The sequence below is a fragment of the Sorex araneus genome, chromosome 8 (assembly GCF_027595985.1).
Source record: "Sorex araneus isolate mSorAra2 chromosome 8, mSorAra2.pri, whole genome shotgun sequence".
NCBI classification, from domain to species: Eukaryota; Metazoa; Chordata; class Mammalia; order Eulipotyphla; family Soricidae; genus Sorex; species Sorex araneus.
In genome coordinates, this window is record NC_073309.1 from 53,007,381 (window position 1) to 53,019,222 (window position 11,842).

At 55.7% G+C, this 11,842-nt stretch overlaps 1 protein-coding gene across 1 annotated transcript; it reads left to right on the forward strand.

Moving 5' to 3' along the window:
* Positions 1-5,326: 5,326 nt before the first annotated feature.
* On the forward strand, positions 5,327-11,605 carry LOC101544475 (sialic acid-binding Ig-like lectin 5). Its single transcript, XM_004619755.2, has 9 exons — positions 5,327-5,439; positions 5,513-5,902; positions 5,994-6,269; positions 6,384-6,431; positions 8,974-9,231; positions 9,328-9,612; positions 9,728-9,824; positions 10,081-10,162; positions 11,145-11,605. Exons 1-9 carry the CDS (start codon positions 5,397-5,399, stop codon positions 11,319-11,321), a joined length of 1,656 nt encoding a protein of 551 aa, XP_004619812.2. The 5' UTR covers positions 5,327-5,396; the 3' UTR covers positions 11,322-11,605.
* Positions 11,606-11,842: the final 237 nt, after the last annotated feature.

An 11,842-nucleotide genomic window follows, 5' to 3' on the forward strand; every position in this document is an offset into this window, starting at 1 on the left:
AATTTTGCTCTGGGAGAAAATCAGTGTTTGGTGCAGGTGTTGGGGAGGGGCCATATCTAGACTGGGGGTGTGGGGAGGGTTGAGGGCGTTGTAAGCAGAAATAAAATGAAAACCCTCTGGCCTGTGTGTCTTGTATCAGAGAAGAGTGAACAGTCATAGGCTCAAAGCAATAAAAATGTTGGGCTAGAAGTGAGACCTGAGAGTGCTGGAGTGATAGGACAGCGGGGAGGGCATTTGCCTTGCAGGTGGCCGAGCCAGGTTTGATCCCCGCCATCTCATATGGTCCCCCAGGTCCTTCTGGGATAATTCCTGAATGCAAAGTCAGAAGCAGCCCCTGAGCATCGCCAGGTGTGACCCCAAAACAACCCCCAAAAGTTGGGCTAAAGCGATAGTACAGTGGGTAGGGCACCCACCTTGCACACAGCCGATCCCTGGCACCATGTATAGTCCCCAGAGCCCCACCACGAGTGATCTCTGAGCACTGGTGACCCAACCCCACCCCCTTGATATAATAATTCAAGGATTCTGACCAGCATCCACATATCAAATGCAAGTGAAACTGGGTGTGGAGCGATTTCTTAGCCCATATCATGATCAGCAATGCTTGGTTTCCAAGCAATGTCATATCAGACTGGGCTCCCCAACTAATCCACGTGCCCACAAACATTCGGCCTCAGTAGGACCCGGCTGCCAGGGGGCGCGCACCCCCACCGAGATGGGCTTTGCTGAGAGCAGGTTCCAGTCCTAGTGGTGATTTCTTCTGATCTGGCTCCTCCACGAGGATCTGCGTCCTCAATCCTGATGTCAGTCCAGCTGAGTGCAGCAGGAGGGCCATCTGGAGGGATACCCTAATCCTAAGACCCCTGTCACCCTCTGGGGTCCCCAGCATGTAAAATGGTTCTGAGGGCCCCACCAAGTCTTCCCCGTTGCATGCCAGCATAGGACAGGACAGGCAAGAGTCTGAGTTCACCACAGTGTGGAATAGGTATGGAGGGACCCAGCGTCAGTGTCATATAGCCCACTCTGGCTGGAATCCAATATGCTGTGTGACCTTGGACAGCTCACTTAGCCTCTCTAGGCTCCAATTTCCTTCGCTATTAACGGCCTAACTTCTCTATAGTTTCTTCGAGGATATGACATCTGCTTAGATCCCATCTGTGGGAGAGAAACAGATCCCCTCAGCCACTCAATTGTGGATGATGGTGGTGGTGGATCCCTTGGGCTCCTGTCCCCAAACGTGGTCCACCTCCTCCAGTGCTCCAGCTGAAGGGCACAGCCTCTCTGAGCCTGGAAGGACTGTGGGGAAGTCACCGCAGAGTCCTTGTCTGAGAACTTCCAGTCTCAGCTTTCCTGCCGTGCTCCTGGGGAGCTCTGGACTCAGGGCCCAGCCAGCCAGCTGGACGGGTGCCTATGAGTCCCACGCCCAGAGGTACCCATTTTCCAGCAAGGCTGGATTCAGCCTTCTTGTTTTCTGGGATTTGTGTGTGTGTGCGTGTATGTGTGTGTGTATGTGGGGGGGGGACGGGCACACTTGGCAATGCTCAGGTGTACTCCTCGCTTTGCGCTTAGAAATTACTCCTGGTGGTGGTCAAGGGACCAGATGGGTTTTTTTTTTCCTTTTTTTGGGGGGGGTCACACCCAACGATGCTCAAGGGTTACTCCTGGCTTTGCACTCAGAAATTACTCCTGGTGGTGCTTGGGGGACCATGTGGGATGCCAGGGATCGAACCCGGGTCGGCCGCGTGCAAGGCAAATGCCCTACCCGCTGTGCTATTGCTCAGGCCCCCTCAAGGGACCAGATTGGATGCCGGGGATCAAAGTTGGGTGGGCTATGTGCAAGGCAAGAGCCCTTGGCTATTGTTATGACACAATTTTGGCTTTTTTCTTGAGTCTCACTTTTCAGAGACTCACCAAGTACATCACCAAACAGGCCAGGAGGCTCCGAGAGGACACATACACACACACACACACACACACACACACACACACACACATCTCTTTTTCAGGGCCACACCCAGCTGTACTCAGGGGTTACTCCTGGCTGTGCACTCAGGGATCACCCAGGCGAACAGATATATATGTATATTAAACTAGGGGGCCAGAGAATCTGGTAGAATAGTTTTCTTTTTTCTTTTTTTTTTTTGGCTTTTTGGGTCACACCTGGTGATGCACAGGGGTTACTCCTGGCTCTGCACTCAGGAATTACTCCTGGCGGTGCTCAGGGGACCATATGGGATGCTGGGAATCGAACCCGGCTCGCCTCGTGCAAGGCAAACACCCTATCCGCTGTGCTATTTCTCCAGCCCCTAGAATAGTTTTCTTGCACACAGCCGATCCGGCTTTGATTCCTGGCACCCCATAAGGTCCCCAAGAGCTCCACTAGGAGTAAGTGCACTGCATGTGTTCTCACCACAAAACCCATAACCCACACCACCAAAGATCAGGAGCTGTCCTGCCCCCCACAAAGGCCCCTATGCCCATCCCTCCCACCCTCATCCCCTTTCCCTCCAGCGACCACCATGGTTTGTGTCCTTGTAATTCAGCTGCTGAGAAGTGGCATTCATGAAGAACCTGACAGGACAAGGCCTCAAACAGTGACAATGACAAGGATATGACATGGAGGCTGGCTACACATGTCATCATCGCTGTCACTTTGACTCACTTCCCTCTGCTTGTTCATGGCTACATTTTCTTTTTTTTTTATTTATTTTTTATTGAATCACCATGTGGAAAGTTACAAAGTTCTCAGGTTTATGTCTCAGTTATACAATGCTCAAACACCCATCCCTTCACCTGTGCCCATATTCCACCACCAAAGACCCCAGTATACCTCCCACCCCCCGCCCCCCACCCCCCATCCCTGCCTGCTTAGTTGATAAATTTCACTTCATTTTCACTTTACCTTGATTACATTCCATATTTCAACACAACATTCACTATTGTTGGAGTTTTCCCCCAAGAAAGATAGCCCTACTGCCCATGCAGCATTTGATAATTAGTTTTCCATTGCTGAAACTGGAGAGATATGAAGTCCCGTTGTTTTAAGTACATAGAGTTTTTTCCCCCCTCCTTCCCGCGCCACCAAGTTCGTGCCTGCTTAATGAATAGTCATGGCTACATTTTCTATGATCAGTTTCCACTTCTTTTTCTCCATGGGGAGCACTGTTCAAGAAAAAACTTGAAATCTCTTGTTCTATGTTGCTGGTGGCCAAGTTTTTTAAAAAGCCCAGAGAGGGCCGGAGCGACTGTACAGTGGGGGAGGGTGTTTCCCTTGCATTGTGGCCAACACAAGTTCAATCCCCAGGATCCCAATTGAATCCCCAAGCACTGCCAGGAGTGACCCCTGAAAGCAGAGCCAGGAGGAACCCCTGAGAATCCTTGCTGTGACCCCAATTCACATCCCCCAAAAAAAGCCCAGGAGAGGGGCTGGAGTTCCAGGGGGTAAGATGCTTGATTTGCATTCCACCCAACTCTCAGGGGTCACTCCAGGAATAACCCCTGAGCATTACAGAGCACGCCCACCTAAATGCTAAGTGGGGACAGGGACATGTCTCTCTATGCTGGAGCACATGGCACACACGTATGATGCTCCAGGCCCTCCTCTGAGTGTTCAGAGGCATCATGTTTGGGAGACACAATTGAGAAGTGAGGACCTGGCTATGGACACAGGAAGCAGAACATCTCGGTGGTGGGCTGGGAGGAGCCTGACCCACTTCTGCTTCCAAGTTTTTGATCAGCTCAGCACAATGTCCCCTATTTCCCTTGCTCAGCAACTTTAGGGCCACTGTGTAGTTGGTGGGGTCTCTCACCCCCACCTAGGGAGGCTTGCAGGAGCCCCGACAACTCATTCGTAGGACTGAGCCCTCAGGAGGATTCCTGGTGCCACTCCAGTGATAGGCCAGAGATGAAAAGGTACGGTGGCCAGCAGAGAAGGCACATGAAAGGCTGCATGCACACAGGCTTTTCACACGGGGTCCCAGGCACCATCCCCAGCACCACCCAACTGCTCCAGAGCACCACAGGGGCAACTTCTAATCACAGAAGTGGGAGCAACACCCAAGCCCCACCATGTGGCCCAAAAACAAACAAACACAAAGGGAAAGGGCTGGAGGGACAGTGGAGAAGGGACAGCACTCGCCTCGTACTCAGGCAACCTGGTTTAGTCCCTGGGTCCCTTGGGCCCTGCCAAGAATGATCCCTGAGCAGAGCACAGAGCCAGGAGTCGGCCTTGAACATCTCCAAGTGTGGATCAAAAAAAAACAGGGCCAGAGCCATAGCAGAGGAGGGCGATTACCTTGCATGTGGCCAACCCAGGTGTAATCCTCGGATGCCATAAGGTCCCCTGAGCACCGCTGTGAGTGATCCCTGAGCATTGCCAGGTGTGGCCCAAAAACAAAACAAAAACCTGCACACACACACATTATTTTGCTCAGGCTCAGAACATATGGCCTGAGAGTGAGGCTCTTCTGGGACACTGCCCAGCTTTTCAGTATGGAGCCAGAGGCTTGTGGGGACAGCAGAAGGGGGCCCAAGAAGACAGGGAAGCTTTGTGCTCTTAGGGATTCCCAGAGTTGTCTGGGTTGGAGTCACAATAGCATGAGGCTCTCCAGGGAAGGAGTGAGAAAATCTTAGTCCCAATCCCTGCATGTAGTAGCATTTGTCTGGCAATGAGAGAATGAATGAATGTCTTCATGAATGAGTGAATACATACATGCATGAATTAATGAGTGAACGAATGAACGCATGCATGAATGTGTGGGTGATTGAACGCTCTAGAGGGCAAGTGGAAGAATGAATGCATGAGTGGGTAAGTGAATGAATGAATGCGTAGTGGGTAACTGAATAAATGCATAGTGGGTAAGTGAATGAATGAAGGTGTAGTGGCTAAATGGGTGAATGAATGCACACATGGTTAAGAGAGTGAAGCCTAATACTGTGCCCAGCACCTCACTGGAAGCCCAGGGAAGCCCCTTCTCTCCAGACTGTGCTGCGGAGGTCCTTCCCATTTTTAGGGAAAGAGCCCTCTGGTCACTTCCCAGTCCACTGTTCCCCTCTGAGGAGCTGGAGCGATAGCACAGCATGTAGGGTATTTGCCTTGCACGCAGCCAACCTGGGTTCGATTCCCAGCATCTCATATGGTCCCCTCAGCACCACTAGGGGTAATTCCTGAGTGCAGAGCCAGGAATGGCCCCTGTACATCACTGAGTGTAACCCAAAAAGAAAAAAAAAAAAGAAGAGGGAAGTGGGAAATCTTCTCGGTCATCTGAGGCTGCCAAGCTTCCCCTTCTGTAATGGTCACAGTTCCCGTCACCCAGACCCAGAAGCTTCCAGCTGCAGCACCCTTGGGACACTGGGCAGCCCCCAGACAGTCCAGCTCCTGCGCCTCAACCTTGGGGATGCTGCTTCTGCTGCTGCTGCTGCCACCCCAGCTTGGGGCAGGTGAGTTGGGGGTGCTGTTGGGTGCTGGTGTTGGGTGTGGCCTTTGAGCCTCTGTGTCCCTCCCCCTCCCCAGGGTCGGCATTGCTGAAGAATCCAGAGTACCAGGTGCAGCTGCAGGGCTTGGTGATGGTGCAGGAAGGGCTGTGTGCCCTGGTGCCCTGTTCCTTCAGCTTCCACAAGGCTGGCAGAAACAACTCGAAATCCACCCCCCTCTACTGGTTCCGCAAGAATGAAAGTCACCAGAATGGTCAGGACTATGTCCTGGTGGCCACAAGCGGCCCCACCAAGAAGGCCCAGGTTAAGGTCAAGTCCTCGTTCCATCCTGTTGGCGACCCCAGAGCCCACAACTGCACACTGAGCATTGAGGCGCCCCGGCGCACAGAGAGTGGCTTCTACTACCTGCAGCTGGGCCAAAGGAATTTCTCGGCCAGGGCCAGGAACCTGCTGGTCCTGAGCGTGACGGGTGTGCCAGAGAGGGGTGCAAGGGTGGCTGAGGAGTGTGGGGTCCTCGCTGGCAGTGCCCCTCAGCCCACCTATTCCCCTCTGCTCCCCAGAGCTGACACAGACCCCTGAGATCCACATCGACCAGCCCCTGGCGTCTGGGCAGAGCAGCAGCCTGAGGTGCTCCCTGCCTGGGGCATGTGCCCACGGGGGGCCGCCCATCGTCTCCTGGCATGGGGAGGTTCTTGGGCCCCTGGGCATGGTCACCAACTCCTCCGAGATCTCGCTGGCCCCCCGCCCGCAGGACCACGGCACCCAGCTCACCTGCCGGGTCACTGTGCTGGGAGCCAACGTGAGCACAGAACGGACCATCACTCTCAATGTGTCCTGTGAGTGCAACCTGGTGGCTCTGCTCCCTGTTTGTGGTTTCTGCGTTGTGCATGATTCCTGTGTGCAGAGCCAGGAGGGACCCCGGAGCCAGCCTCACCGTGTCTCTCTCCTAGATGCGCCCCAGAACCTGACCCTTAGCGTCTTCCGAGAAGACTGTGCAGGTAGGCTGTGGGGTTGGACGGAAGGGATGGACTGTGCAGGGCGCTGGGCATCGTCAGCCCAAAGAGGGAATGCCACCCTCACCAGCCCGCCTTGTGCGCCCAGAGCTTCGAAAGTCCGTGCTAAGGGCAGGTGGCCAGAGAAAGCTTGTGAAAGAGCAAAGCGGGGGCACAGCACATCCGCCAGCAACTTTTGGTTGCAATTTCTAGTCCTAGGGTTGTCCCAGGTGCTCCTGGTCGCTGCACCGTCTGGGGTCCCCGGCACTGCCGGCAATTTCTGGGTGCAGCGTAGCAAGACAGGTTTGAGCCCCCAAGACAGGGAGTGGCCCCCTGCATTGTGCGTGAGTACTTGGCAGCACTGAACAAGAGTTTGGCCCTGGGGCTGGAGCCATAGGACAGCAAGTAAGGCACTTGCCTTGCAAGTGAATTACTCAGGTTCGATCCCCAGCATCCCATATGGTCCCTGAGCATTTTCAGGAGTGATTCCTGAGTGCAGAGCCAGGAGTGACTGACCCCTGAACATTGCCAGGTGTGCCCTCCGGACAAAAATAAAACCATTTGACCCTGGAGCTAGAGAAATAACTAAGATGGCTAGTGTCAGGGCCAAAGCAATAGTACAGCAGGTAGGGTGTTTTTTGCCTTGCACGTGGCCAACCCGGGTTCAGTCCCCAGCATTCCATGGTTCCTGGCAACCCATCTCATGGTTCTCTGAGTACGACCAGGAGTAATTATTTTTCTTTTTTTTTTGGTTCACACCTGGTGATGCACAGGGGTTACTCCTGGCTCTGCACTCAGAAATTACTCCTGGCGGTGCCCAGGGGACCATATGGGATGCTGGGAATCGAACCCGGGTCGGCCGCGTGCAAGGCAAACACCCTTCCCGCTGTGCTATTTCTCCAGCCCCTAGAATAGTTTTCTTGCACACAGCTGATCCGGCTTTGATTCCTGGCACCCCATAGGGTCCCCAAGAGCTCCACTAGGAGCGAGTGCACTGCACTGCAAATGCCCTGCCCACTGTACTATGGATCCAGCCCCAACTAAAAGTAATTCTTTTTCTTTTTTAAATTTTTTTTAGTGAGTCACCGTGGCGTACAGTTACAAACTTATGAACTTTCATGTTTGTATTTAGTTTACATCCCTCCACGAGTGCCCATTCTCCTCCACCAATGATCCCAGTATCCCTCCCACCACCCCCATCCCAACCTCCACCACCCCATCCTGCCTCTGCAGCAGGGCATTCCCTTTTGTTTGATCTCCTGTTGGATGTTGTAGTTTGCAATAGAGGTATTAAGTGACCATTATGTTCGGTCTATAGTCTACTTTTGGTGCGCAGCTTTCTTGAGTGCTGAGCCAGGAACAAGCCCTGAGCATCGCTGGGTGTGGCCCCCAAACAAACAAAAAACAAAACGAAAGACTAGAGCATGAGCTCAGCCTGCAGAGGCCCTGAGCACCATCTCTGGCTCCACTGGGCTTCATGCCAGAAGCCCCGAGCATGCTGAGCGGGACTGCAGAATGCTGTTGGGGAGCCGCCCAGTATAAGAAGCACACGGGAAACACAACTACAGGGGTGCAAACCTGACCAGTAGGGTCGAGGTGCGAACCACCTGAGGTGTGACCTGAAGCAAGACAATAGGGGCATGTGATACACAGCGAGCCTGCAGGGTTAGACTAGACCAGACCAGTCCGGTCCAGAAGGTTCAGAGATGTGGGGGTGGCATGGGTGCCTGAGAGCTGGGATGGGGAGTGGAGTGAGAAGGAGGAAGAGAGACGGGGGGAGAAAGAGGGAGAGAGGTGGAGAAAGAGGGAGAGATAGAGGGAGAAAGAGGGAGAGGGAGAGAGGGGGGAGAGAGAGAGGGAGAGGGGGAGGGAGGGATGGAGGGAGAAAGAGAGGGAGGAAGGGAAGGAGGGAGAGAGTACACAGGGGGTGCAGAGCTGGCCTGGCACAGTCATTACTCGATCCCTGGCATCACATAGGATCCCCGAGTGCCTCCAGAATCCCTGAGCACAGGGCCAGGAGTAAGTCCTGACACTATCGAGGACTTTACCCCTCCAAAAAAGCTTAGGGCAAAGGAGAGGTGGAGTGATGGCTAAGGGGCACAGGTCTCTCTTGGGGGACACAATGTGAGTTTTAGAGGAGCTGGAGTGATAGCATAGCGGGGAGGGTGCCTGCCTTGTACACGGCCAACCCTGGTTCCACCCCTGGCACCAAAATGGTCCCCCAAACTCTGCCAGTAATTTCTGAGCACAGGGGCTGCAGCAATAGCACAGCAGGTAGGGCGTTTTTGCCTTGCACACGGCCAACCCGGGTTCGATTCCCAGCATCCCATATGGTCCCCTGAGCACCACCAGGGGTAATTCCTGAGTGCATGAGCCAGGAGTAACCCCTGTGCATCACTGGGTGTGACCCAAAAAGAAAAAAAGAAGTAATTTCTGAGCACAGAGCCAGGAGTAAACCCTAAGTACTGCTGGGTGTGCCCACCCCGCCCCCCGCCCCATAATGTACAAGGAGTTCTCACTTCCTGCCTGTCTCTCTCTGTGGCCCCAGAAAGAAGAGAGCTGGACAACGGTTCCTCCATCGTGGTGAAGGAAGGCGCATCCCTGGTCCTGGTCTGTGGTGCCCACGGCAACCCTCCCCCCAGGCTGAGCTGGGTCTGGGGGAGCAGGCTGCTACCTCCCGCCCAGTCCTCAGGAGCCGGGGTCCTGGCGCTGCACCCCGTGGAGCAGAATCATGAAGGCAAATTCACCTGCCGAGCGGAGCACCCCAGGGGCTCCCTGCACGCTTCCTTGCATCTCTTTGTGGGCAGTGAGTGGGGGACCAGGATGGGCACCCTGGGTTACGGGGAGACACCTGGGTCCTGGGAAGGGGCCACGCACCTGACGCTCCCCCTCCCTCCCACAGCCTCCCCGCAGCTGCTGGGCCCCTCCTGCTCCTGGGAGGCCCAGGACCTACACTGTAGCTGCTCCTCCCACGCCCGGCCCGCCCCTGCCCTGCGCTGGTGGCTGGATCAGGGGCTGCTGCTGGAGAACCGCAGCAACGCCTCCTTCCAGGTCACCTCCAGCTCCCAGGGGCCCTGGGCCAACAGCTCTCTGAGCCTCCGGGAGGGCTTTGGCACCGGCCTCACGGTCCGCTGCGAGGCCCAGAATGTCCATGGGTCCCAGAGTGCCTCAGTTCTGCTCATGCCAGGTGGGGGTTGATGGGGACTGGGGTGGGGGGATGTGGGAGGCAGCCTAGGATCAATGGCATGAGGAGCTCCCTGGCAGCCTGGAGCAAACGCATCTTGAAGCCCTCTCACTTGCAGGGCAGCCTGGGCTCTCGGGAGGAATTGTCCTGGGAGCCGTCGGTGGAGCTGGTGTTGCCAGCCTGCTCGCTCTGTGTCTCTGCTTCCTTGTCCTCACGTGAGTGTCCTCCGGGAGGCCACTGTCAGGGATTGGGCCTGGACCAATTCCTGGGACCCCGGGCAGTTGGATTGGGATGGTGCAGAAGTGGAAACAGGGCTGTGTGCCCGTGGGCACCGCGTAAAAGGCAGCCAGCAGGCCCCCTGGCCCCACTTCTGCCCCTGGGTCGGCCCTTCTGGCCTTCTCACAGAGGTGGAGTGAGAGGGGCCCCTCCCAGCCACGCCAGCCAAGTAGCTGAGAGTCCTGTTCCCCCCAGTGTGAAGGCCTGCAAGAAACGGGCCCCTGAGAAGGTAGCTGGCCGGGACGAGGCCCCTGCCCCTTCTGGTCCAACCTCCTGGGTGAGTGACATGGCCTCTGTCCATGGGGACCCCTCCTCCCCCTGCATGGTCCCTATCACACGCCTCCCCACGTGAGACCTGCATCTCAAAAACTTGAGGGGTGCTTGGAATAAAATGCAAAGTTTTCTGGGTTTTTTTGGAGGGGGTTTGGAGGCCACACTTGGCGGTGCTCATGGCTTACTCCTGGCTTTGCATTCAAGGATCACTGATCCTGAGGGGTCACTGATCACTGATACTGCACTCAGGGATCCTGGTGGGGCTTGGGGATCCAGGGATCAAACCCTGGTGGGCTGTGTGCATGCTGTCCTCTCTCTTCGGTCCAAAAGGCCAGGTTTATTTTGGACAAAGCCAATGCTTCACCGTTGCAGTCTTGGACCTTCTCCCTTCTTTTTCCCCCCTTGGTGTGGAGAGAATAATTCAGGTCACACCTTGGAATGCTCAGGACTGACTTCTGGTTTCGTGCTCAGGGGTCACTCATAGTGGTTCTTAGGAATGACTCCTGGCTTTGTGCTCTGGTCACCCCTGGTGGTGCTCAGGACTCCTGGCCCCTGTGCTCAGGGGTGCTTTGCGGTAGTTCTGGAGGAACCCTCAGCCGGAGAGAAAGCCGTGTCGGCCGTGTGTGAGGCCGGGTCTTTCCCCATCTCCCCTTCACACAGCCTTTGCCTCTGCCAATGTGAGGAGGCCTTCAGCTGCGCTCAGGAGTGCAGGGGTGGGTGAGGGCCTCTCCCATGAGACAGCTGAATGTGGAGTGTGGGCGGTGGCTCCAAGCCCTCCTCTCACAGGAAGTTCACTGGAGCAGGAACAGGGGTCACCAGGATCGATTCCACTCCAGCCTCATCAGCATCAAGGTCTCTTGTGACCTGGGGACCAGGCACCCCAACTCTCCATTGCTGTCTCCAGGGCTCCCGTGTCTTAGGTGCCTGCTGGGGCTTCTGGATCCCTTCTGGCACCCCCATTTGGACCCCTCCCCCTCTCCACTCAGGGATTTCAGCTTGAGCACCTCTCAGGTGGCCCCCCAGACCCCCCCATGGACTCCTTGGGTCCCAGGGAGAAGCCTGAACTCCACTACGCAGTGCTCAACTTCCAGGGGCTCAGGCCCTGCGCCCCGGTCCAGGCGGCGGCCAGCACTGAGTACGCAGAAATCAGGACCCACAAGTGACGGCACCATCTGCTCCGAGGGCATCGCTGTCCACAGGCGTGGCTAGGCGTGGGGTGCAGGCGGGGTTCAGAGTCCACACCCCCCTCTCGATCCTCTGGTAACCCCAACTCACGGGTGCAGGTGGGAACGTGAAAATGAGAGCATGCCTCTTCCTGGCGCCCCCTGACACAGGCTTCGAAGCAGCCCCAGGCTCTGCTGTGACTGACCCCCTCCTTTTGCCCCTGTGCTCCCCTAGCCTGTGTCCCATGAAAGCTCCTTCCCAGCCTGCAATAAAGATCGGTGACTTCTCATCCCCTAATGTTGCCTCCGAGTTTGGGTCTGGCTTTCTCCTCCCTGCGGAACCTCCTTCTTCTTTTCTTTAGGGGAAGGGGGTGTTTGGGGCCACACTGATGGTGCTCAGGGTTGACTCCCATCTCTGTGCTCAGGAATCTCTCCTTGCTATGTAAGTCCTTCCCGCTGAACTGTTGCTCCGGGACCTGAATTCCCTTCCAAAAACAATGCTGTTCCCATCTCTGTTCTGC

What these genes read in the sequence shown, in the direction of transcription:
- LOC101544475 (XM_004619755.2), top strand. Translation starts at nt 5,397, where the DNA reads ATGCTGCTTCTGCTGCTGCTGCTGCCACCCCAGCTTGGGGCAG. An exon ending in CTTCCGAGAAGACTGTGCAG is followed by an intron (nt 6,432 to 8,973) that starts GTAGGCTGTGGG and finishes CTGTGGCCCCAG; the next exon opens with AAAGAAGAGAGCTGGACAAC. An exon ending in CTCAGTTCTGCTCATGCCAG is followed by an intron (nt 9,613 to 9,727) that starts GTGGGGGTTGAT and finishes TCTCACTTGCAG; the next exon opens with GGCAGCCTGGGCTCTCGGGA.